At 34.5% G+C, this 21,876-nt stretch overlaps 1 protein-coding gene across 1 annotated transcript; it reads left to right on the top strand.

Annotated features, from left to right (window-relative positions):
• The first annotated feature begins 24 nt into the window (after window positions 1-24).
• On the top strand, window positions 25-19,792 carry ITM2B (integral membrane protein 2B). The gene is made up of 6 exons (XM_004680255.2): window positions 25-358; window positions 13,586-13,714; window positions 15,803-16,009; window positions 17,280-17,390; window positions 17,839-17,989; window positions 19,051-19,792. Exons 1-6 carry the CDS (start codon window positions 242-244, stop codon window positions 19,134-19,136), a joined length of 801 nt encoding a protein of 266 aa, XP_004680312.1. The 5' UTR covers window positions 25-241; the 3' UTR covers window positions 19,137-19,792.
• Window positions 19,793-21,876: the final 2,084 nt, after the last annotated feature.

Raw genomic sequence — 21,876 nt, 5'->3', positions numbered from 1 at the left:
GCCCCGCCCCGCCCCGCCCCTCCCGGGCTGCGCGAGCGGTCTCCGCCCTCGTCCCGGAGCTGGGAGGCTGCAGGAGAGGTGCTGCAGTAGCCGCCTCTGCCGCCGCCGAACGGTCGGACCCCGCAGAGCCGCCTCTGAGCCGCGCCAAGAGCTCGGCCAAGGAGGCTGCAGTTGCAGCCCGGAGTCCACCGCCTGCGCCCCGAACCCTGCGCTGCCCTCCGAGGGCGCCCCAGGCTGCGCCATGGTGAAGGTGACGTTCAATTCGGCCTTGGCCCAGAAGGAGACCAAGAAGGATGAGCCCCAGAGCGGCGAGGAGGCACTTATCATCCCCCCCGACGCCGTGGCGGTGGACTGCAAGGTCCGAGGGCCGAGGGGGACGGGGGAGGGGTGCTTGGCCCTGCGCAAGAGCTGCGCGGGCCCGCGGGGCGCGGGAGAGGGTCCCCCAGAGATCCGAGTTCTCCTTTTTCTAGGGCTGCTCCCGTTTTTTGTCCGGTGGCTGCCGCTGCTGCTGCTTTGTAAAAAGTGCGTGTGCAGGAAGCGGTGCCTTAAGCTTCCTGGGGGACCCGGGAGGCCGGGAGAGAGGAGGATGAAGATATGTGCCTCTTTCACAGTCGTTGGTGCTTTCGGGGGAATTTGCGTGGGGTGGGGACTCGGTTCACTCGACCTGCAGACCAGCGGCGACAAGCAAAACAACAAGAGTTTGGCACTTCCTTTCCAGTATAAATAATATCCCTAAAATGGCTGACATCATTACAAGCCTAAACCTCTTTCTACTTTCGATTCCAGGCACTTGGACTAAGACCAGCTATCGTGAACCTCATAATTTAAAAACAGTTTTCTTTTTTACCACCACATTTTGGTATTGGCAGGTGAAATTCACAGTGGGGTCTGGAGAAGGGGCAGGGAAGCGTGGGAGGAGAGAAAGCAAGGTGACAGTCTGCTCTTAGTAGGTTCGGACTGTTGATTTTATATGTAAAACAAGTATTTTCGATAATTACTATGTGGATATTAGCCAATCGACAGTTGGCTTTCAGAATTTTATCTAGATTCCTTACACGAAGTGAAACCAAAGCGTAGGACATTTTTTCCATTTCCCGTAAGCCCTTAGTAAAAATAAAGAGTGGGATCATAAAATGGTGCAAACGGTAATGTCTATTTAAAATATGATTGTAATTATTACGATCTTTTGGCTCCAAAAATCAATTTTGTAAGCGTTCTCTGTATGAGTTATTTATGTTGCTTAACTTATTACCAGTTTTCAAAACCTTTGATCGATAGGGTAAACTTAGCTTTAATTTAAAGAATCCCGTAATTTGTTTGCAGGATTGAATAATAAGCATTTTTTAACATGGTTTAATGAAAATTATTACTGAAAAATAGGCCACTAATATATTGTAAGAGATATTGAGAATGTTAATTTGGACGTGTTTGTGTTTATTTCCTAGAAAAGTTCTGATTAAAAACACAAATGTTAGTTGGTTTTTCAGTGTCTGTTTTGCCTTGAAATAGAAATAGTGAGCTCATTCCCTAAAAGGTTTAGGAGTCTTAGTGTTGGTATTATTTTCCTGAAGCCATTGCAAACAGTCTTGGTCTTAAACGAAAATGTTTGGAATGCACACATGATGATTCCAGTAGCAAATTATTATCTCAGTTCTATGCTTATCTAACATTCATGTACCTAAAAGGGATGATAATCTAATATCCAGTCACAACAGTCTCAAATACATAGATAAGTAGGTATAGGTAGATTTCAATCCCATTATATATCTAAAATCCTCCAAACAAATATAACTCCTCCCATTTAAAAAAAAAAAAAGGGAGAGCATTGGATGATGTCACTTGAAACTGCTTTGCTTTGTATTGCTGTAATGAAGGAGATTTGAAAATCTGGCCAAAAATCAGAATTAATTCACTGGGCTGCTTTAAATTCAGTTTTTGACATTTTTCTGTCATATCTGAAATTGTGTCCCTGTTTTCAGATTCTCAAAATTTCTACCATTTCCACCATATTAAAATTTTGTGGTCAGAGTAGCTATAAAAATGTATTCATAGCTCTGTGCTTGGTTTTCCATTTTTATTTTTCAGACACATCTATGTCCAAAGAAAAATACAGGAACTTAAGCAGTAAGGGCCAGAGTCTTCCTTTGTAACCACCCAGCAGTTATGGATGAATTGGCAGAAACAAATGACTAGTTCTTTTTCTAGCTATAAGCTGAAAGACTTTTCTTCAGAGTGACAAAATATTGCTCTACATTAAAAGTAGAATCCTTATAATCAGCCTGTCACTTAACAGTAAACAAAAATCTTAATGGCACACATTTGGGAAAGAACTTCTTCTGATCATTCCATTTTAAAGCTTGGGCAGTGATTACATAATATTCTCCTGCTCCTCTGAGAGGGACTGTTCAGTAACTGCCTGGATTCTGCACTGAATCTGCCTGGGGGTGTTTTCCTAGGGCATATCTTTGCTAGTTGGTTGAGAAGCTCAAGCAAGAATAATTATGGATCAGAACTCTTCAACAAAATTTTTACCTCTTTTAATTCTTCTAGACCAAATACCCATAGATTTTTGCTTCTGAAAATGTACTCTTAAACCGTCATCTGCTGTGGTATCATACGAGATTCTGTTGCCTTATGCCACAAGAATTCTGATCACTCCAGCCCACTGTCTTATGTAACATGCATCCCAGTACTTCTACACTGCTCCTATCTTTTGCTATTTATGTGGTTCTTTTCTTGCTAGAGGGTACAAATCTCTGAAAGCACTTCCATTATCTCTTTTTTCTGAATCTTTTCAGTCACTGTTAATTCAGTCATGTATTCTGGTTACATAATCTCAACTATCTTGCTATTTATTATTCTACATTTTCTCCTTAACTATTTTCACCTTCCTCCACCTATCCCTGTGGGCACAAAGCACAGAGGTATAGAAGCAGTAGAGTATAACCTACCTTTTGTGTAACAGGTGAATTTGCAATTATGTGGTTTTTTTTTTATGTTATAGGTAACCATTTATGCCTGTGCCCATAATTTCAATCTTTGGAAAATTGTTTGTTCTATGTGTGCATATATCTAAGTAAATACTTAATGTGCTGAGTCAGAAGTCCCAGTTCTGTGACTGCTTGATCTAGGGTTTAAGTGTATAGTTTTCCTTATCTGCAAGATGTGAAAGTAGCACCAGATGGCCTGTAAGGACTCTTCCTGTTTTTAAGTTCTCTGAGGATGCTAGGATTACATAATTATATTTGGCAGGAATTAAATAGTTTTAATTGTGAAAAATAACAACTTCCTCACCTAACCAGACTGATCCTTTATCCTCTCCATATTTAGCATTTTACATGCCTTCCTCATATTAATAGCAATGAGACAGAGGGAAAGATGAATTAGAGGAATTGTCTACTAACCAAGTTTTGATTTTGGGTTGGCTCATTGGAGAAAACTATTTGTCAACAACTCTTTTTGTTGTAATGCCTAGCTTTGAAACACCTTTCCTAGTATCAGACCTTGGAAAGCATCAGTTTGCTTCCTAGGTTGCCCTGGAAACCATTTTGCTGGTAGTGTTGCCTCCTTTCACCTGCATTGTCATTGTAAACCTATTTGAATACAAGAGAAGGTGTGTGTCGGGGAGATAATGAAACAAGATGGAAGAGTGAGAAAAAGTGAAGGGCTGCTAATTTAGTAAGTTCTGTGTTATTCGCAACAAAACGCTGTTTGATCCTAGTACTTGAAGACACTTTGACTTTTCCTAGCTTCATAAGCAGCACTGAAGGGTTTGGTAATATGTTTTTTTGGTGGTGATGGTGGGAAGAAGAGGAGGACGATAAAATACATGATACTTACTGAAAAGTATTGGTCTTTAGAGGAAGAATTGGGACCTTGGTTTTCTTTAACCAAAGTGCACCTCATTATTTAGTTGTAGAATTTAGTGTTTGTAAATATCAGACAGCAAAAATTTTGATTACATTGCATTTTGATTCTGCATGAGGGTATTGATATCTGAAATGTTGTTGAATACTAGGAGATAAATTAATTGCCCCTGGGCCCTCCCTGGTGGTGCAACAGGGTAAAGCGCAGCACCATGAAGCTTGCTGCAGCCGCTTCACCTCGAGTTTGATCCCCAGCCAGGGAGGTGACCCATATGACGCGGCAGACATCTCCTGACCCACCCACTGCTCCCCCAGCAGTGTACTGCGTGGATCTGCCTGTTCTGCTCCCTGCTCTGCTTCTGCTGAATCCTCTCACCATGCCTGTACCCCAGTTCTGTATGTGTAAATACATCTTTAAAAAAAATTAATTGCCCCTGTGCATCCCAGTTGACTTGACAGGACCTCTAAACTGTATATACATACACCCCTATGAGCAGCAGCAGCAGAATGGACATGTGCATATTGTGCTATTGAAGCCCGTGTGACCTGTCTCTTCCTGGAATCATCTTAAACACATTTTCTCAGACTAGACAGAAGCAAATATATATTATGCTTGGCAAAGTCGTAACTCTATGAAATGTTAAGGAATTTGTTTCTGCCACATAAAAATTTAAGTGAATAGGAGAATTTTTTTTTAAATAGAAATATCTCTCAAAATATGTGATACAGCCTGTTTAAGTTGACTTAGAATTTAACTCATGAGGTTTTCGTTACAAGTTGCTGAAACTTGACTTGCTTTAAATATTCATCAAAAATATAGTAAATAGTGATCATGAGACCCTTTATTTCTCTTATTCCATCATAACGTAAATCTATTTAGAAATACTCGTCGAATTCCTGTGTGTATCATACTGTCAGTAGAGAAAGTCCAGGGGGAAAAAAAATGGTGTTATTTCAAATAACATCAATGAATTCATCCTCTTAACTTTTTCTTGACCTTAGCTGTTATTATTACTAGAGTTAAACTGGAGGAATTAAGGATTTTGCCATACTCCTTACTACTACCTATTAAAGGATTTTACAGATTTGAATTTCTTAATGAGATGGTTTTTGTTTAAATGATGTAGAACACTGGGGCAAGAAACTTGTTACATGTAAAAGGTCATTTCCTCTTTATCTTTGTTTTTGCACACCCATAACAATGGAAACCTACAGTTAGGTAGTTGAACATGAAAATTGAAAACTATATTACATATGACCCTAATAACTGTATTCTTTAATGCATTCATGATAGATTTTCTTAATAGTTTAAAGGACATCTACAATATAATCATATTTTTTTTGTGTTACCAATAGTTGAATAAGTGAAATTATTTTAAACTGTTCAAGATTTAAAATTATTTAATTGTTTGAAGAAAAAGAACTTTATACACTATTTTTATATGACCATTTGGGGGAAATTTTAGTATGAATGAGCATAGACTTTTATTCTTCACACAAGAATTTCAACCTTGAATTATATAAATGAAACATATTACTCTTTATGAGAGAGGGCTATTCTCATTTTCCATTTTCTGTTTTACCTTTTAATGCGGATAAATTGGTAATTTTCTGACTTAGAGCTAATGTAAATGTTAAAGGAGAAATATATTAACTATTTGAGATTTTTGAAATATTTGCATATAGTTTTGGAGGGCAGTGGAATTTATACTTTAAAAAGCAAGTTTTTGTTGATTTTTCCATAGTTGAATGTTTAACTTTTAATGCCAGAATTATTTTAAAATATTTACAGTGTTTTTCAGAATGAGCTAAGAATAAAGTTTAAATCTTAAAATATTTACAGTGTTTTTCAGAATGAGCTAAGAATAAAGTTTAAATCCTAAATTATCTTCTCTGCTTTAAATGTGATTGTAACATTGAAAATTGTCTAATATAAAAACCAAAAGGGTAAGCTGCAGTAAGTAAATTACTGCAACATCCAAAAAATATTCTTCTTTTCTTTTTCCCTATGCTTACATACTTCACACATTAATCTGTTTTTTTTTTAATTTCTGGTTAAATTAATATTTTGTGCTTTTACTGTAATAAACATAAACAGTGTTAGCATCTTAGAAAAGTGTTTTAACTTATTCTTTTTTTTTTTTTAACAAAAACCATTGTATTTTCCCTGGATTTGATGATTGCTTTCAAGACTGAGAGGAAAGGTTGTTAACATTTTCTATATTATTGTAAATTCATCCTATGCTCTTAAAGCATTAGCAGTGCCTTTCTGTAGCTATAAAATCATAACTTATCAAATCTTATTGTTTTATTTTTATCTGTGGTTCTTCATTCCCAACATCCAGACTAGTTGTTCCCTTTGCATGTTGCTGTGCGGATGTCTTGACAGTAATTATCCTGGAATTGAATTACTTTTGCCTTTGCCCCATGTTGGTTCTGTCATTTTATAAGTGTGAGAAAGTATCTAAGATTTTTTTTTTATAGAAAATCCTGCATGTCTAAGAATCTTTCATCTCTCTTCACATTTAATTGATAATTTATCTGGGTATAAAACTCCAGATTAGCAGTAATATTCTTCCACATTTTATGGCATCAATCCATTATATTGTAGCCTGATGCCATTCTCATTCCTGGTGCTTGTATATCATTGGTTTCATTTTGTTTTGTTTTGTTTTCTCTAAAAGATTGAGCTGTTTATACTTGCAGTTTTCAAAAATTGCATCCATTTTCATTCTTTTGCTAAGGTTTATTTATATTTACCCCTTTGTTGTCATTCTGTTGAGTTTTTTGGGAGCAAGTAAAGATAAACATTTAAGTGGAAATCAATAACAGGACTTTTAGCTCAGCTATTTTGATAAGTCTTTAAAGATTTCTTAGAATGTTTTCTTTAACATTAAGCACGAACTTAATGATAATAGTGGAGACTAGATTATTATAAAGACTAATAACCCTGATTTTAAATACTGGAATTATATTTTCTAATAGTTATTTTTAAAACTTTGAAAATCTAAACATGGACAGAAGATACAGTTTTCCACATTTATTTTGTGCTTTTAGAATATAGTTGGAATTTTCTTGTTAAAATTCTGTATTTCAAATAGAATTACATTTGCATGTGAATATATTGTTTTATTGTATGACATTAAAATTCAAGATTTCTACAAAATGGATCCAAAACAGGTTTGCTTTTTTCTTTCTACTCTTTATAACTTAATTTTATTATGAACTATATAGCATAGAACATTCCTATGTACTTTATTAAGAAGACAGTTAATACTCTTATTAGAATTATGAATTTATGATTTTACCAGTGGCAGAAGAGACCTACCTTAACCAATTTACATATCCCTGAGATATCACTGGCAGTAAAAAAACATGTGTATAGTGCCTGTTTATAAGCATTTGCAATGAAATCTGCTGAAATTTCACTTCATGAATATGTCTAATCTTGTTCTATTCAGTGTAGATTAAGTAAACACTATATAAAAATGATGGTTATCTTCAAAAATAGGTCAAACAAGATGTTAAGGTATTCATATACTAATATTCTAATTAGTCATAGGTAACTTTATCTCTAAGGACTAAAGGTGATTAAATTGTGATCCTACACCAAAAGCTTTTATAACTTGGGTTAGATTTGTTGACCTCTTTTTTTTTTTTTTTTTAACCTAGGCCTGTGTCTACCTATACAATGTGAATAATTTGGTTAAGAGTTCATAGACTTCTTATAATAGTTAAATTGCTGTGTGATGAGTTAAAATTTTTAAGCGTTTTCTTGTACTGCAACTTGTTTATATAGGATTTGCTAACAAAAACAAAAGGGTATTAGTGAAAAATTTATTTTATAGATGTAATTTTAGATTAAGCTCTCCTTAAGCATCTCTTTATTCCTGTTCCACAGATTAATGCAATTACTTAATTATCCATATGATGCCAACCATTCAGAAAACAACTTCCTTTTGATGTGTCAAATACATTTCCTATATGGACTTTCTCATCATGTTGTGATAATAGCAATCTCAATGAAAAGTGAAATGAGTAAACAAAACTCAAATACCTATTAAATGAGTAAGAGAATATGCAAACAAATGTTTGTAGCTTTATTAGGCAGAAATTTTGTGTTTTACATGTAGCACAATATATTTGATAACCATGCTAATAATAAGTAACAGACCACTAAATTGTGTTCTTGGTGCTTCCATGTTGGGGTAAGAAAACTACAAGTCAGGTGAATAAATTATACATATCATAAATGAAAGACACTGATATTCTATATAATAGTAAACATTTAGAACAATCTTTTACATAACTTTAGTTTCTAAGGATGTAGTTAGACCATTTTGGAAATTTTTCAAATGGTAAATGCTAATGTTTTATTTTAAAATTCTTAATTGGAGCAAGAAGTGACTTAACTTTCTTCAGTAATGTACATGTGTTTTTTTTTTCCTAACTGAATTTTTTAATTAATCTGTAGATTGCTTTTATTGATTCAAACCCCAGAAGACACTTGTTTTAGTTTACCTTTCCCAGTTTAGTAGAAGGTGATGATCATTATGGAGCATTTACTTATTTATAATGTACCAAGTAATGATCTAAATGCTTCACATAAATTTCCTCATTTATTGCCCACAAAACAATCTATGCGATAGGTATTACTATTATCCCACATTTATGATGAGGTAATTGAGACAGAAAATTTTAAATGTCACTTGTCCTACTGTTTCCCACCCTCCAGTATTTTGACATATTTTTGTACTATGAATCTTTTTATCTTTGTCTTTTTTCTCATTCTCAGAGGTTCAAGTCTTTCAAATTGTTTTTAGTATCAGTTATTTGGGGTCTTAGGAAAAAGCCCATTGTTGTTGAGAGAGGAATGAAAAACACTGAACACTGATGACAAGTCAGTTTTTAAAAATACAATAATTAGATTTTTTAAATGCTGGTAGCTAATTCTGTATTTTGGAAAACAGTATGTAGGCCAAACAATACATTTATGGGTAGCTGAACTGTGCACCCCGAATTTATTGATATCACCAAATGTGTTATGTATGTTTTGAAGTAGCTAGATCTATGTCAGAAGATTCTGTAGTTTTTAATATTCTGAAATGAATAAATCATATCAATTCTTTTCAGTATTTGTCTCATTTTTCTACCTAAGTTTTAATGTGTGAATGTGTATGTACACACACACTTTTGCTTATAAAACACTTTTTAAACCCTAATAAATACTTTCCTTCTTTAGGATGGATTGTGATTCCTAAAGCATTGCTATTGTACTTGCTGTAATAGTGTAAACTAGTGTATTTATGAAACTTGAAGAAAAGTTTTTTTCATTTATTCAAAACAGAAGACTCAAATAGAAGTGTCTGAGAATGTGTAATGATTTGTTAGTATGGGCACAAAGTAAAAACTGTTAAAATCCTTCCATTTCGTCTGAGTTAAGTTTATAATTGAAGCAAAATTATTGAAACCTCTTAGGGAACTGATTGAGGTGACCTAATTCTTAACTAATTGAAGTGCCAGAACAACTTATCTTTCATTTTACTGAATAGATAGTTGGTTAAGTAATTTTACTTTATCACATGACAATAAGATTTGAGTCAGGAATGAGTGCCATGTAAAAGTGGGAATGCTTTTGAAAGCATGTCTCTCTATATCAGCTCTTGAGGTGATTATAGGCCAGTGTGTGCTTCCATGTCATCACTTATAAACTAGGCTAAAATCTTGAGGTTGTAGGAAGATTAATGAGATAATAATTGTACAGCACCTGTGGGAATTCTTTTACCATATTTTCATAATTTAAGGTGCACCAGTTTTATTGCAGTTCAAGGAGGAAGTGTCTCAGCTATTTGTTTTTAATTAGGCCAGGTGAAGTTTTATACCTCCATGAAGAAACTCTGGTTAATAAATGATTGTCCTTTTTCTTGATGATTTTTGTTCTTTAAGTATGGAATAATCCAAACACAAATATCAGAGAACCTGTGGTGCTGTTTTATATGGTTGTAAGTCTTAAATATACATACTGTATATATATAATATACATACAGTATAATATATATATACTGTATAATATATATATAATATATATACTGTATGAAATACCTAATTTGCCTGTTGGGAGAGGGTGTTATGCATTATATTTCTGAGATTTATTTCAAAATCAAAAATATGCTAGTTGATTCATATTAGCTTTCATTATATGAACCTTTATACTTTATTCTCCATTTGATTGTTCAGGTTATTTCCACCTTTTTTAAAATTGACAAGTCTGCATTGATAATTATTGGACATATTTATTTATGCACATGTACAAAGGTTTATGGTTATATGCCTAGGAAAAGAATTTTGGGGGTTTGCTCTATCTATCTTTAATTATATTCATGCAAATTTTTCTCCAAAGCAGTTGTGCTAACTCCTGTCAGCTGTGTAGAGGTTCCCAGTCCCCATTGCTCCTCGCTTTTCTTAGTGCTTGTTGTTACTAGGATTCTTTTGTTATTGCCTGGTGTGTAGGAATTGGTTAATTTTTCTTTTCCCCACCTACCTCATATTGAAATGTAATTTACATACAATAAAATTCACCATTTCATACGTACAGTTTGATTGAACTTATATCAATGGAGCATTCCTAGCACCCGACAAAGTTTCCTTCTGCTTCAGTTTTCCCTTCACTCATCCTCTGCTATGGCAGCCATTAAATTTTGTTTTGTCATTATAGTGCCACCCTTTCTGAAATTTTGTAAAAGTGGAGTCATTCCACTAGGTAGTCTTTTGTGTTCGGACTTATTTCAGTAGTATGTTCTTGAGATTCATGTGACCATATCACTGTCCATCGGTTAGTGAGTAGATATTTGGGTTGTTTCTAATTTGGGCCTTTTTGACTAATAAATGCTATGGCTTCAAATATATATTTTGACTTAACTGACTTTTGTTTATTGATATTAGGTAATACCACTAATTGGGTTAAACTTTCAAGTATTAAAGTCTGATCATTTAAAATACGCTTTTAATAAGTCTCTTAAATGAAAAATTTCTGTCCTGAATGCACTTGAATCCCTCTCTCTGTGACTCAGATTGTAATATGAAATGCCATTTATCTGTCACACATAATCTTATTCTTGACTGTAAATTGCTTAAGATAGGAGCCATGGCTTAATGACATTTGAATTTCCCATAGGGTCTAGCATACAACATCGCCATTAACAGGCCCTAATAAGTATTGAACTGAGCTAAGTACTTAGGGCTGCTGGCTTTATATATATATATATATATATATACACACACATACATATCCCAAAATAATCAGCCTCTTGTGCATCATGAATTCTTACATTGCTCTCCACCTCCCTTATGCTTGTTGCAGATGGGCCTTAAGTGGCATTCAGTCATCAAGTATTTGTTGAGTGACAAACAAGTGCCAGACTTAAGAGCTACCCATAATATAAAATGAATAGGGCTGGATATTCATACAAATTTTTTCAATGAGATCTGTATATGAGTTATTCTAATGCAAGGTAGAAAGTGGTCACTAGAAATAGGGACAAAAAAAGAGATTAGGTGAACTCTGAAGACCTGTTAACTCTTTGATGAAACACCTTACTGTCGTGCATGGACATTGATGTCACATTGTTAATGTTCTAAGCAAGTGATCTTGGATAAGTGAAGTGTTGTTTTTTTTTTGTTTTTTTTTTTGTTTTTGTGAAGTGTTTTTTAAGTTAAATTCTTTCAGAAAGAAATGTTTTTGTTTTTTTTTTTTTTTTTTGTCATAGTGCTAACACCAGAGTTTTAAATGAATATAAAAATTCAAACTTCATAGCATGGTATCCATGGGATCTTTGTTAATCTGTACTAGTCACTTCTCCATTCTAACTTCTTTTACCCCAGCCATACAATCTATGTATCCTTACAGTCATTTGCCATACATAAAATGCACTTTAACTCTCTCATCTATGTGGGTAATGTGTATATGAGCTTGAATATTCTACTCCAATATCTTTTTCCCTGTTAAGTCTTCCTCAAGTGCTGTCCATCCTTCTGGGCTCGCTATATCTCTTTATGACATATATATCTCATGGAGACTCTGTCAAGAAAGAGGTCACTCAGATCAGTCTAGAATGTAAAGAGAACCTAAATATGATATGGATCTTAGTGTATGATAATGTAGCATATATTAAAGACCAAGGACAGTTCTTGGCACAGTATAGATATTTATAACTCTTGAAATTATTGTTTGTTGAACAGTTACAAATGCATATAAAAGGACCTGGAAACGTGTCATCCATTTGACAGTTGGGGCCACGTGTTCCTTTACAAGTATTTGCCCATGTTCTTTGGCTACTCACTGGCTGCTACTAGAGAACAGATCTGCCTGCCAACATGGGGTGGGTGTTGAACATATATTGACTGTCTCAGCAGCTGATAGCAAATGTTTAGAAATGACTCCATCTGTCATCTTCATCCCCACACCCTGCCTCCACTCTAAAATTGTTTATGTTAGGAACTATCATTTCTTTAGATAGTCAGACAAGTGCTCAAGGAAATTCCATACTTGTGTCACTAAGGTTTCATATTACGTTATGACTCTGTGGAGCTCTTGTAACTTTCTATTTGTAGATGGAATGTCTTACTTGTCTTTATAAATTCCTCTGGCTTATTCTTGTTACATGCTACTTCTTTGCACTACTCTGGTTGTCTTAAGTCTATATACAGTGCATTGATGACAACCACACCTAGCACAGCAGAGTGTAACACACAGTATGCGATTGAGTCCTTAGGTGGAACAGTATCTATGGTATTGAATCTTACATAGTAAAACCTTTTGCCCAACCTCAGCATACACTGTCAACCCTTAAATTTTTCTTGGTTGACTGGAACATGTGGGATTCAACTTTTCCCCAATATAGTATCAAGTTAAAATTCCTCATCTTAGAATTGAAAACAGCTGTAGTTTTCATTCTGTCTCAGTCATATCTAGTACTGTTCATATGGCTTTTCTTCCAAATTTTCCTTATATCCTATTAATTATGGAGATGTAAGTCAAGCTCACTTTCTCCCTTAAGCCATCCCATGTTGAGTTTTACAAGAATAGAGTCCTGTACTTAGGTGACTAAACATGGGCACTACTAACTAGGACATGTTTTATTATGTTATTTCAAGTCAGTTGGAATCTTTTGCTGTCTGTGCTATTTCTTGAGCCACTAGTTATGTAACACCAGTAGTTAATCCCCTTTGTCAGCTCTTTGCTTATGAACCAGGTCAGAAATAAGAAATTAACTGTAACTCTGAAGTGACAGAGGGACTAAGTTAGAAGAGCAAAGGGAATAAGCATCTAAAAACTGCAAATATCCTCGGTAGGGGAAGAGGAGGGAGAAGGGTCAGGACAGGAAGGGGGAGAACACAAGGGACTGTGATGATGGTGCACGAGTGAATTGATGGTGGGAATTTCACGGGGAAGCCATCCATTGTACAAAAACGAAGGATAATGTAATAATTAAAATTAAAAAAAATTTTTAAACTGCAAATATCATGACTCCAGAATGTTCAAATGCTAAAAATACTTTATTGAGTGCAAATCATTTCCAGGTTGAATTTAATTTAGAGACCTGACTCCTTTGCTCTTTTTATCGTCTTTGTAAAATGATAATCCCAAAGGTTTCTTTGAGTGCAATCTGTAATTCTGACTAGAGCTATGATACTGACCAGGAGTCTGTTTCCTTTGTTAGGACCCAGATGAAGTGGTGCCAGTTGGCCAGAGAAGAGCCTGGTGTTGGTGCATGTGCTTTGGGCTAGCATTTATGCTTGCAGGTGTCATTCTGGGAGGAGCATACCTTTACAAATATTTTGCACTTCAGGTAAGTGGGAATATATGCTACTGATTTTTAGCTTTCCTTCAAGTATATTTGAAAATTGACCTTAACTTGTACTTTTATCTGTACAGAGTGGTTGGCCTTATTTTTTTTAAAGCTTAATTTTTTTTTTTTTTAAATGCATATAAGAACTGGTGTATAGGCCAGAGTTGGGGGAAGGGGGGAAGGTGCGCAGGGGTGAGAGGACTTACCAAAGACAGTGGAGCACAGAACAGGCAGATCGATTGAAGTACACTGCTGCAGGGAGCAGTAGGTGAGACAGAAGAGGTCTGCTGTGCCATGTGGGTAACCTCCCTGGCTGGGATCCAATTTGTGCTGCCATGGCAATGGATAGCTCCACAGTGCTGTGCTTTAATGCCTTGGGCCACCAGAGAGGCCTGGTGATCCATTTTTAAAGCTGTGTTAAATACCTCCTGAAGATATGTTTACAGCGCCTTTTAGAAAGACAGTCACTAGGCCCTCCCTGGTGGTACAATGGGTTAAAATGCAGCATTGCAAGCTAGCAACAGCCTAGGGAGGTAATCCACATGGCACAGCAGACCTCTCCTATCTTTCCTTCTGGCTCCCCTCAGCAGTGTACTTCTTTGATCTGCCTTTTCTGCTCCCTGCTCTGTTTCTGGGGAAGCCTCTCACTGCCCCTGCACCTCTGTCCTGTACCTCGCTTGGTTCTGTATGCATAAATAAATTAATTAAAAAAAAATAGTCACTTAAAGCAGAATAACATTAACATTGTTATTGCTGATGAATGAGTATAGATCACTGGGTGAGTTTTCAAAACCAACTAAACTTCATTTCCTACCAGAATCAATGGCTCTGGTAGTATTACCACCACATTGCTAGATCAGGGTTGTAGCCAGTGTGCACTCTCCCAAAATAGCCTTTGCTCCTTGACACCACTTCTCTTTGCCTCTTCCCTAGTCATCGATTTCTCTAAATTGTGTGACTTCAGTAGTAGTATTGAAGTAACTTTGGTTGAAAGTTTTTGATACCTTAGAGTGTTTAATAGTAATCCTAGTGGGTTAAGAAATACATCTTCCTTCTAATAATTATCATTATCTATAATCAGTGATTACTTCTAATATATTTTTCTTGGCAATGATTAAGTAACTCCTCTTTTTTAGCATTTTTAAAATTGGAGAAACTTACAGTGATTTTAAATGAAACATTCTGTTAGAAGGTGTATAAATTTCATACTCATTTTTTGAGATGCTGGCATATTATAGACATTACTGAAATACGACTAGTATTTCAGGTGACTAACCTTTTGTTAATGTGATTTTTTATAAGAAATAAATTGATACAGAAAAATAATCACTTAAACTCTGCCATCCAAAGGTATTCATTGCCTTAAGATTTTGTTCTTATATTTTGAGCCTTTAATATCAGGTGACTAACCTTTTGTTAATGTGATTTTTTATAAGAAATAAATTGATACAGAAAAATAATCACTTAAACTCTGCCATCCAAAGGTATTCATTGCCTTAAGATTTTGTTCTTATATTTTGAGCCTTTAATATCTGTCTTAAAAAACATTTTTATAATGACTTACTGTACTCTACATTTAACATAATTGTGATATATTTTAAGGAAAAGTCAGAACTGCTGGTGTGACTGGAAATTTCAGAAAAATTATCCCTCTTTTGGCTAATTAGAGGAAAATCATTTTATCAGTGAGTCATGTCAGAATTTTAAAAATACGTTATTTAAGAAGCATTTAGCTTCTGAATATATTCTTTTATCAAAATAATGCCTACAAATAGATATAGACCTGTGAATTTCTTTACATTGTCTCCAGAGTGCTTTGATACTCTATTTTTGTAGACCACAACGAATAAAGGAAAATCAGCCGCTTTTCTCCTTGTGGAGCCATTTCCCCCCCCCCCTTAAACAGTACTTCAAAACCTGATCTTAAAGAATATGTTAACTCTGTAATTAAACTGTCTAACTTGTCATCTGAAAGTAAGAGTTTGCAAGCAAGATGCTATTTAGATAGAGGTGGCAGCTTAAGTAATGCTTATATTTAAAAACCTGTCTCCCACTGCATTGCTGAAATCGTGTTTAAACTTTCCATAGCCAGATGACGTGTACTACTGTGGAATAAAGTACATCAAAGATGATGTCATCTTAAATGAGCCTTCTGCAGATGCCCCAGCTGCTCGCTACCAGACAATTGAGGAAAACATCAAGATCTTTGAGGAAGAAGAGGTTGAGTTCATCAGTGTGCCTGTCCCAGAGTTTGCAGATAGTGACCCTGCCAACATCGTTCATGACTTTAACAAGGTGAGCCGGCTGTTTAGAGCAGTAAAAGGAAAGTTATTTAATTTTTCTTTTTGTGGTTTTAATTTCAGTCTTTGCTAATTTATTCTGTTTAGAATTTACTTTTTACTTTTAAAAATGGACTTGAGTTTTTTCTGCTATACAAGGTAAGATGTCAGCATTTAATGGGCTCTTTATCTGAAGCAGAATCTTAGTGCACCTGACCGCCCATCTTAACTCGCTCCCCCTATTTTTTCAGTTTTTTTTTTTTTTTGATAGCTATGTAACTTTGGGGCTTGAGACACTACTTTGTCTGTTTTAATGTAAAGACACTCTGAGGCGGTTCTTGATGACTGTTCCTTCTTAGCTATTCTTTCTTTGTTGATTACCTATTTATTTCTTTTTCTCACATTTGATACATCATCCTTAGACACTTAAGCTTGCTTGGTCTTCTCTTACATAACCATGTCACTGTCATATCTAAGAAAATTAACATGTTATTGTAGTACTACTTAATATCTAGTTGATATCTAAGTTTCCTCATAGTTTTTATCCTAGGAATATTTTTTAACCAGGTTTAGAGATTCAGAATTTCACATACTATATGTGCTTTGACTTCTGATTATAAATTTGCCATTTTGAGCACTCAGACATTATCACTGAAGTTAGCTTTACAAACATTACATGTCTGATAAAAGCATCTGAAGAGTGTTTATATGTCAGTTTGAAAAATTATTTACTTCAGGGCATAAACCTCATCTGAAACAAATAGTAACAATAGCTAATACTTATTAAACTCTTAGAAATTAAAATGTTTACATGATATGAATTAACTCATTTTAATCCTTAAACCCACCATATGAAAACCTTTCTCAACCAGCGTTTCTCATGTTGACTATTATTTTGTTCTCTAAGCACAGAACAGTAAGTAGTGCTATTTTAGATGCATAGAAGATAAGTTAATGATGGATACTTTGGAGGGTATATTAGGGAACTAACTATATCTCTTATTTAGATAACAGGTTATTTGCATTTGATTATAATAGATATTATCCCTTATTATAGAAAAAAATTTGTGATAATAATTTTATTGACTAACAGCAATAATTTTTCCTCTCCCATTGTTATTTCCATCTCTGGTCTATCAGTTCTTGATTTGCTGAAATGCAGAGTAATATAGATATTCTAAAGCCTTCCTATTTTAATGTTAAAAGTTGCTACTAAAAATCTGGTTGTTCTGCCTGTGTTACAAATATTAATATCTTGCTAAAATATATCTCTTTTTTTGTCCCAGAAACTTACAGCCTATTTAGATATTAACCTGGATAAGTGCTATGTGATTCCTCTGAATACTTCCATTGTTATGCCACCCAGAAATCTGTTGGAATTACTTATCAACATAAAGGTATTAAAAATTTTAATTAAGTATTTCTTATTAATGATGCTATTATAGTATCATGGGATTGCTCATTGTTAAATTGGCCTGTCCAATCAGAAATATAGCTAAAAGGAAACTAAGGCTTAGGTTTTGTATTTTTTTGTTCTCTTAATATTCTTTTTAAATCTTGAAATAAACTACTTTTTAAAATTATGATAATTTTTTTAAAGGGTTAGATAATAAGTAGCAGGCTTTGAAGAAATAAGATCCATGTTAATGTTTAATTTGGATGTTACAGACAAAATGTAAATAAATTGGCATGTCTGTATTCCAGTAAGACTTTATTTTTTCAAAAAAACGATGATGGGCAGGTATTTGTCAATCTCTATTCCAAACTATAGTCTTTAAGAATTTTGTCTGTTTTTCCCATTTGATACTATGTTTTTGATGTTCGTGTAATATGTTCTAAATATAGGCTGGAACCTATTTGCCTCAATCATATCTGATTCATGAACACATGGTTATCACTGATCGCATTGAAAACATTGATCACTTGGGCTTCTTTATCTATCGGCTGTGCCATGACAAGGAAACTTACAAACTGCAACGCAGAGAAACCATTAAAGGTAATAATACATTTCAGTGTTAATGTGTTGGCAGAAAAATTGTTTCTCTTACTGTATTAAACCAGATTTAGATGGCTAGTTTTTGTTACCAATATACTTGCAGTGAGTGAAAATTTCTTTTGTATCTCTGTATACTATTTCTAGATTCTTCACATATCATTGTCATTCTCATACTCTTTGCAGATAGAATAGTTGAATGTGAGAAGTCACTGCCTTGAACTGCTATGACTTCACTTTCTAGGGTTACTCAATTCAACTTTGAACCACTGTAGTTCAGTCATACTTCAAGGGTTCTTCTTACCAAGAGTCTCTAGAAAATAGCTATGCAGGTGTGAGCACAGGAATCTGAATCCTAAGCACATGGTTTACCTTTTAGATCATGTTGAAGATAGTCACCGTTAGGCTAGTGAGAGGGAATTTGGCTACAAAATTAAGAGCATTGACAAAACTATAAAGTAGCTTTGCCAAATTATTCAACCTTTCTTACCTCACCTGAAAAATAAGGATGACATTATCTCCCCATTGCCTTTCAAGATCATTGTAAAAATAAAATGAAAATGTATTTGACAGAGTTATAGAAGTATGAAGTGTCATCAAAATACAATGTAATTCTTTGGAATTATAACACCTGGTTAAAGTACTTTGCTGGCTTTTTGTTGGCATTTTTAATAATACCTCTGGCTGTTGAAGAGTCACCTCAAACCTACTGCTTGATTTCTAAATTTTAAAGTGACCTTTATGTATGTATGTGTGTATGTATACATATAATAAAATTCAGCCTTCCTAAGGTACAGCTTTGAGTAAGCAAATCAACACCGAAGTCAAAATATAGAAAATTTCCAGTACCTTCAATATAAATGTATATGCATGGCATTATTTTTGTTACTGAGATTTGTTAAGATACTTAGTTCAGAAAAGGAGGAAATTTCTCCAATGTTAAAAAAAATTATAAGTTATCGAATATAGGGTAAAATATTTCTGTATGTCTAAATAATAGCCAAGGAATGTGAATATTACAGGAAAACCAAAAATTAAAGAAACTTTTCTTTTTTCCCAAACAGGTATTCAGAAACGTGAAGTCAACAATTGTGTTACTATTCGGCATTTTGAAAACAAATTTGCCGTGGAAACTTTAATTTGTTCTTGAACAATCAAGAAAAACATGCAGAAAAATTACCAAGCATAACCCCACCCTTTGTATTTTGTGCAGTGATTATTTTTTAAAATTTTCTTTCATGTAAGTAGTAAACAGGGCTTCTCTATCTTCTCATCTCATTAATTCAATTAAAACCATTACCTTTTAAAAAATATTTTCTTCTTTCCAAGTGTTGGTGTCTTTTATCTTTGAGTTAGTAGCTGTAAGAAGTCACAGATAATAGTACACTTCACCTTAGTTTTAGTTGTTAGAAAGAGTTTGAATTTCTTTAAATCATTTATCCAGTTTTTATCTTTTAATTATATATTTTCAAGAGGAGGGGGTTACCTAAAGAATAATCATATATATGCATACGTAAAAATGGACCACAGTGACTTATTTGTAGATGTTAGTTTCCCTGCTGCTTAGTTCGGTAGAACATTTGAGCACACATTTTAAGTTTCTCCTAATTAAAATGTGCAGTATTTTCAGTGTCATATTTAACTATTTAGAGTATGATTTCCACCTTTAATGTTTTAATATCCTAGGCATCTGCTGTAATAATATTTCAGAAAATGTTTGGAATTTAAAAAATAACTTGTGTTACTAATTTGTATAACCCATATCTGTGCAATGGAATATAAATATCACGAAGTTGTTTGACTAAAGGCCTGTGTGTTGTTTTCTGTATATTAAAACCAAAAATAATTTGGTTCTTCATATTTTAAGATAATCCATATGAAGGAAGCAACTTTGTAAAAAATGTAGCTCTCTTACATAAAGTAGGTGAAATCACATATTTTTGAAAAAATAAAAACAAACGTAAAATAACAAGCTGCATTTTACATGGACACTATTAAAGTAATGCTTAAGACTGAACCATGGCAAATTGCTGTTTAATATCTCCTAGAACTCAGTCCAGCTCAACTCTGTTGCTTGCTGTCCAGTCTGTAATTTTGGCACTGTGTCCCATCTCCATGTGTTTATTTTTCATTCTCTGTTTACCAGACCTTTTGCCTCACCCCTTTCTTGACCAGTACACATTTTCAGTTAGCGTCATAAGAAAGTATGCATGAGAAAGATAAATTTCAGATGTTATTCGGAATTCTAATCTGTGTGGGGCCTTTTTGTTTTTTCTAATTTAGAATTTTGACGTATTTTTATGCTTGTGTTCTGATATTTCATAGTGATGTTCTTCATTGGTCTTCATCTTTCAGTTTGTAAAATGTTATTTCTTTAATAATATCTTCCCTTCTTTCTTTCTGACAATTCTACTATCTGTTGGACCCACTATAGTGATTCTCCATGCATCTCTGCTTGACCATTTTCATAGATGGTCTATTCTCTACAGATTTCACTGATTCCATTTCTCAGTTCTTTCTCTTCTCTTATTTTGGTCTCTAAGTATTGGTGTATGTTTTGGTATGCTGCAGCCTCTATCGATATCACTGGAGATATTTCATTCTGCTTTTTGTACCTTCAGCTGAAATTATTCTTCCCAACTTCCTTCCAGTGTAGCATTGGGATCTGCAAGCCTTTTCTCTCTTTTCACACTACCTGGTTAGTAATAGATTTGAAGGTTTATTGGTATCAGTAATTGAACTGATTGCTTAAATTAAAAAGGCTTTCATTTTCCTATAGCATAATCATTTGATTAGATTTTTTAAAAAGCCCTAACACTTCTTCAAAACAATCATTAATTTGACCAGGTTAGCCTAATGTTATCCATGATTTACTTCATTTCCATCCCCTAAGAAGACAACTGCCCTTACTTAGATCCAATTTAACAGTGGTGTCCCTCTAACCCAGGCTCTACCAGTCAGACTCATAATTTTAGAACTCCAACTGAGATTCCACACTAGACATTGATTCATGCCATGCCTGAGACTGCAGTCTTGGTGATGCCATGGGCTTGGAAAAGACAGGGATGTGATTAAAGTAATGACAGAGAATAAGGCAGTCAGAGAGGATCACTGTTTTCCTGATGGGCTGCAGGGAGATACAGTTTGACTTCTCTGTCCTTGAGTTCCAGAAAGCACTTCATCTGATATATGTGTATATTTTCCTAAGATATACTAAACCAGCTCCTCAAGTAACATTCTATTCCTATTACTAATTGAGAGAAGAGAAAAGAAGTCAGAGTAAAATCTTGGCTAGTGACACAGAAGTTAAGAATCTCTGACTCAAAATGTGGCAAAAAATTAAAATAATGGAAGTGAAAGTACTTTTTATAGTGCTACACAGATGTGACAATGCTTTCTGTGAACCCTGCCCTGTTACTTGTCAGCAATAAATACAAATTTTTTCAATGCAAGTTTATCACTTCTGCTTTTCCTGGATTACTTTCCGGATTCTGCACACCCATGTTGAGAGGGATGCAAAACAAACAATATCCTAAATGGTATTTCTCTTAAATAACAGAAGTAGGAGTACAGAACATAAACTCAAGGACAGTTTAATAATGCCTTTGGATTATTGGAAGGAAATGGAATGGTGTAGATACATCTGAACAGAGTCATGAGTTAATGCTGGCTGAATCTATAAATTATACTAAGTGTACATGATAGTCTATTAGATACCCCATCTTCTGCCAAATGAAGCTTATTGCCTATATTTGTTTAATTCCTACTCTGTGTTAGACACTAAACCTTGTACGTTTAACTCTTTGAGACTTTCTTAGACGAGGACTTCATGTATATTTATTTATTAAAAGGGCCATCTTTGATCTCCACAAAACTACAGCTATCAGTTT

This window comes from Condylura cristata, unplaced genomic scaffold (genome assembly GCF_000260355.1).
Source record: "Condylura cristata isolate star-nosed mole 26May11 unplaced genomic scaffold, ConCri1.0 scaffold00010, whole genome shotgun sequence".
In the NCBI taxonomy this organism is placed as follows: Eukaryota; Metazoa; Chordata; class Mammalia; order Eulipotyphla; family Talpidae; genus Condylura; species Condylura cristata.
This window is presented reverse-complemented; position numbering and strand designations above follow the sequence as displayed.

Bases quoted from the DNA above. Each gene is read 5' to 3' on its own strand.
- ITM2B (XM_004680255.2), top strand. From the start codon at position 242: ATGGTGAAGGTGACGTTCAATTCGGCCTTGGCCCAGAAGGAGACCAAG. The intron at 17,391-17,838 runs GTATTAAAAATT...TTCTAAATATAG, and splicing joins AATTACTTATCAACATAAAG to GCTGGAACCTATTTGCCTCA. The intron at 17,990-19,050 runs GTAATAATACAT...TTTCCCAAACAG, and splicing joins ACGCAGAGAAACCATTAAAG to GTATTCAGAAACGTGAAGTC.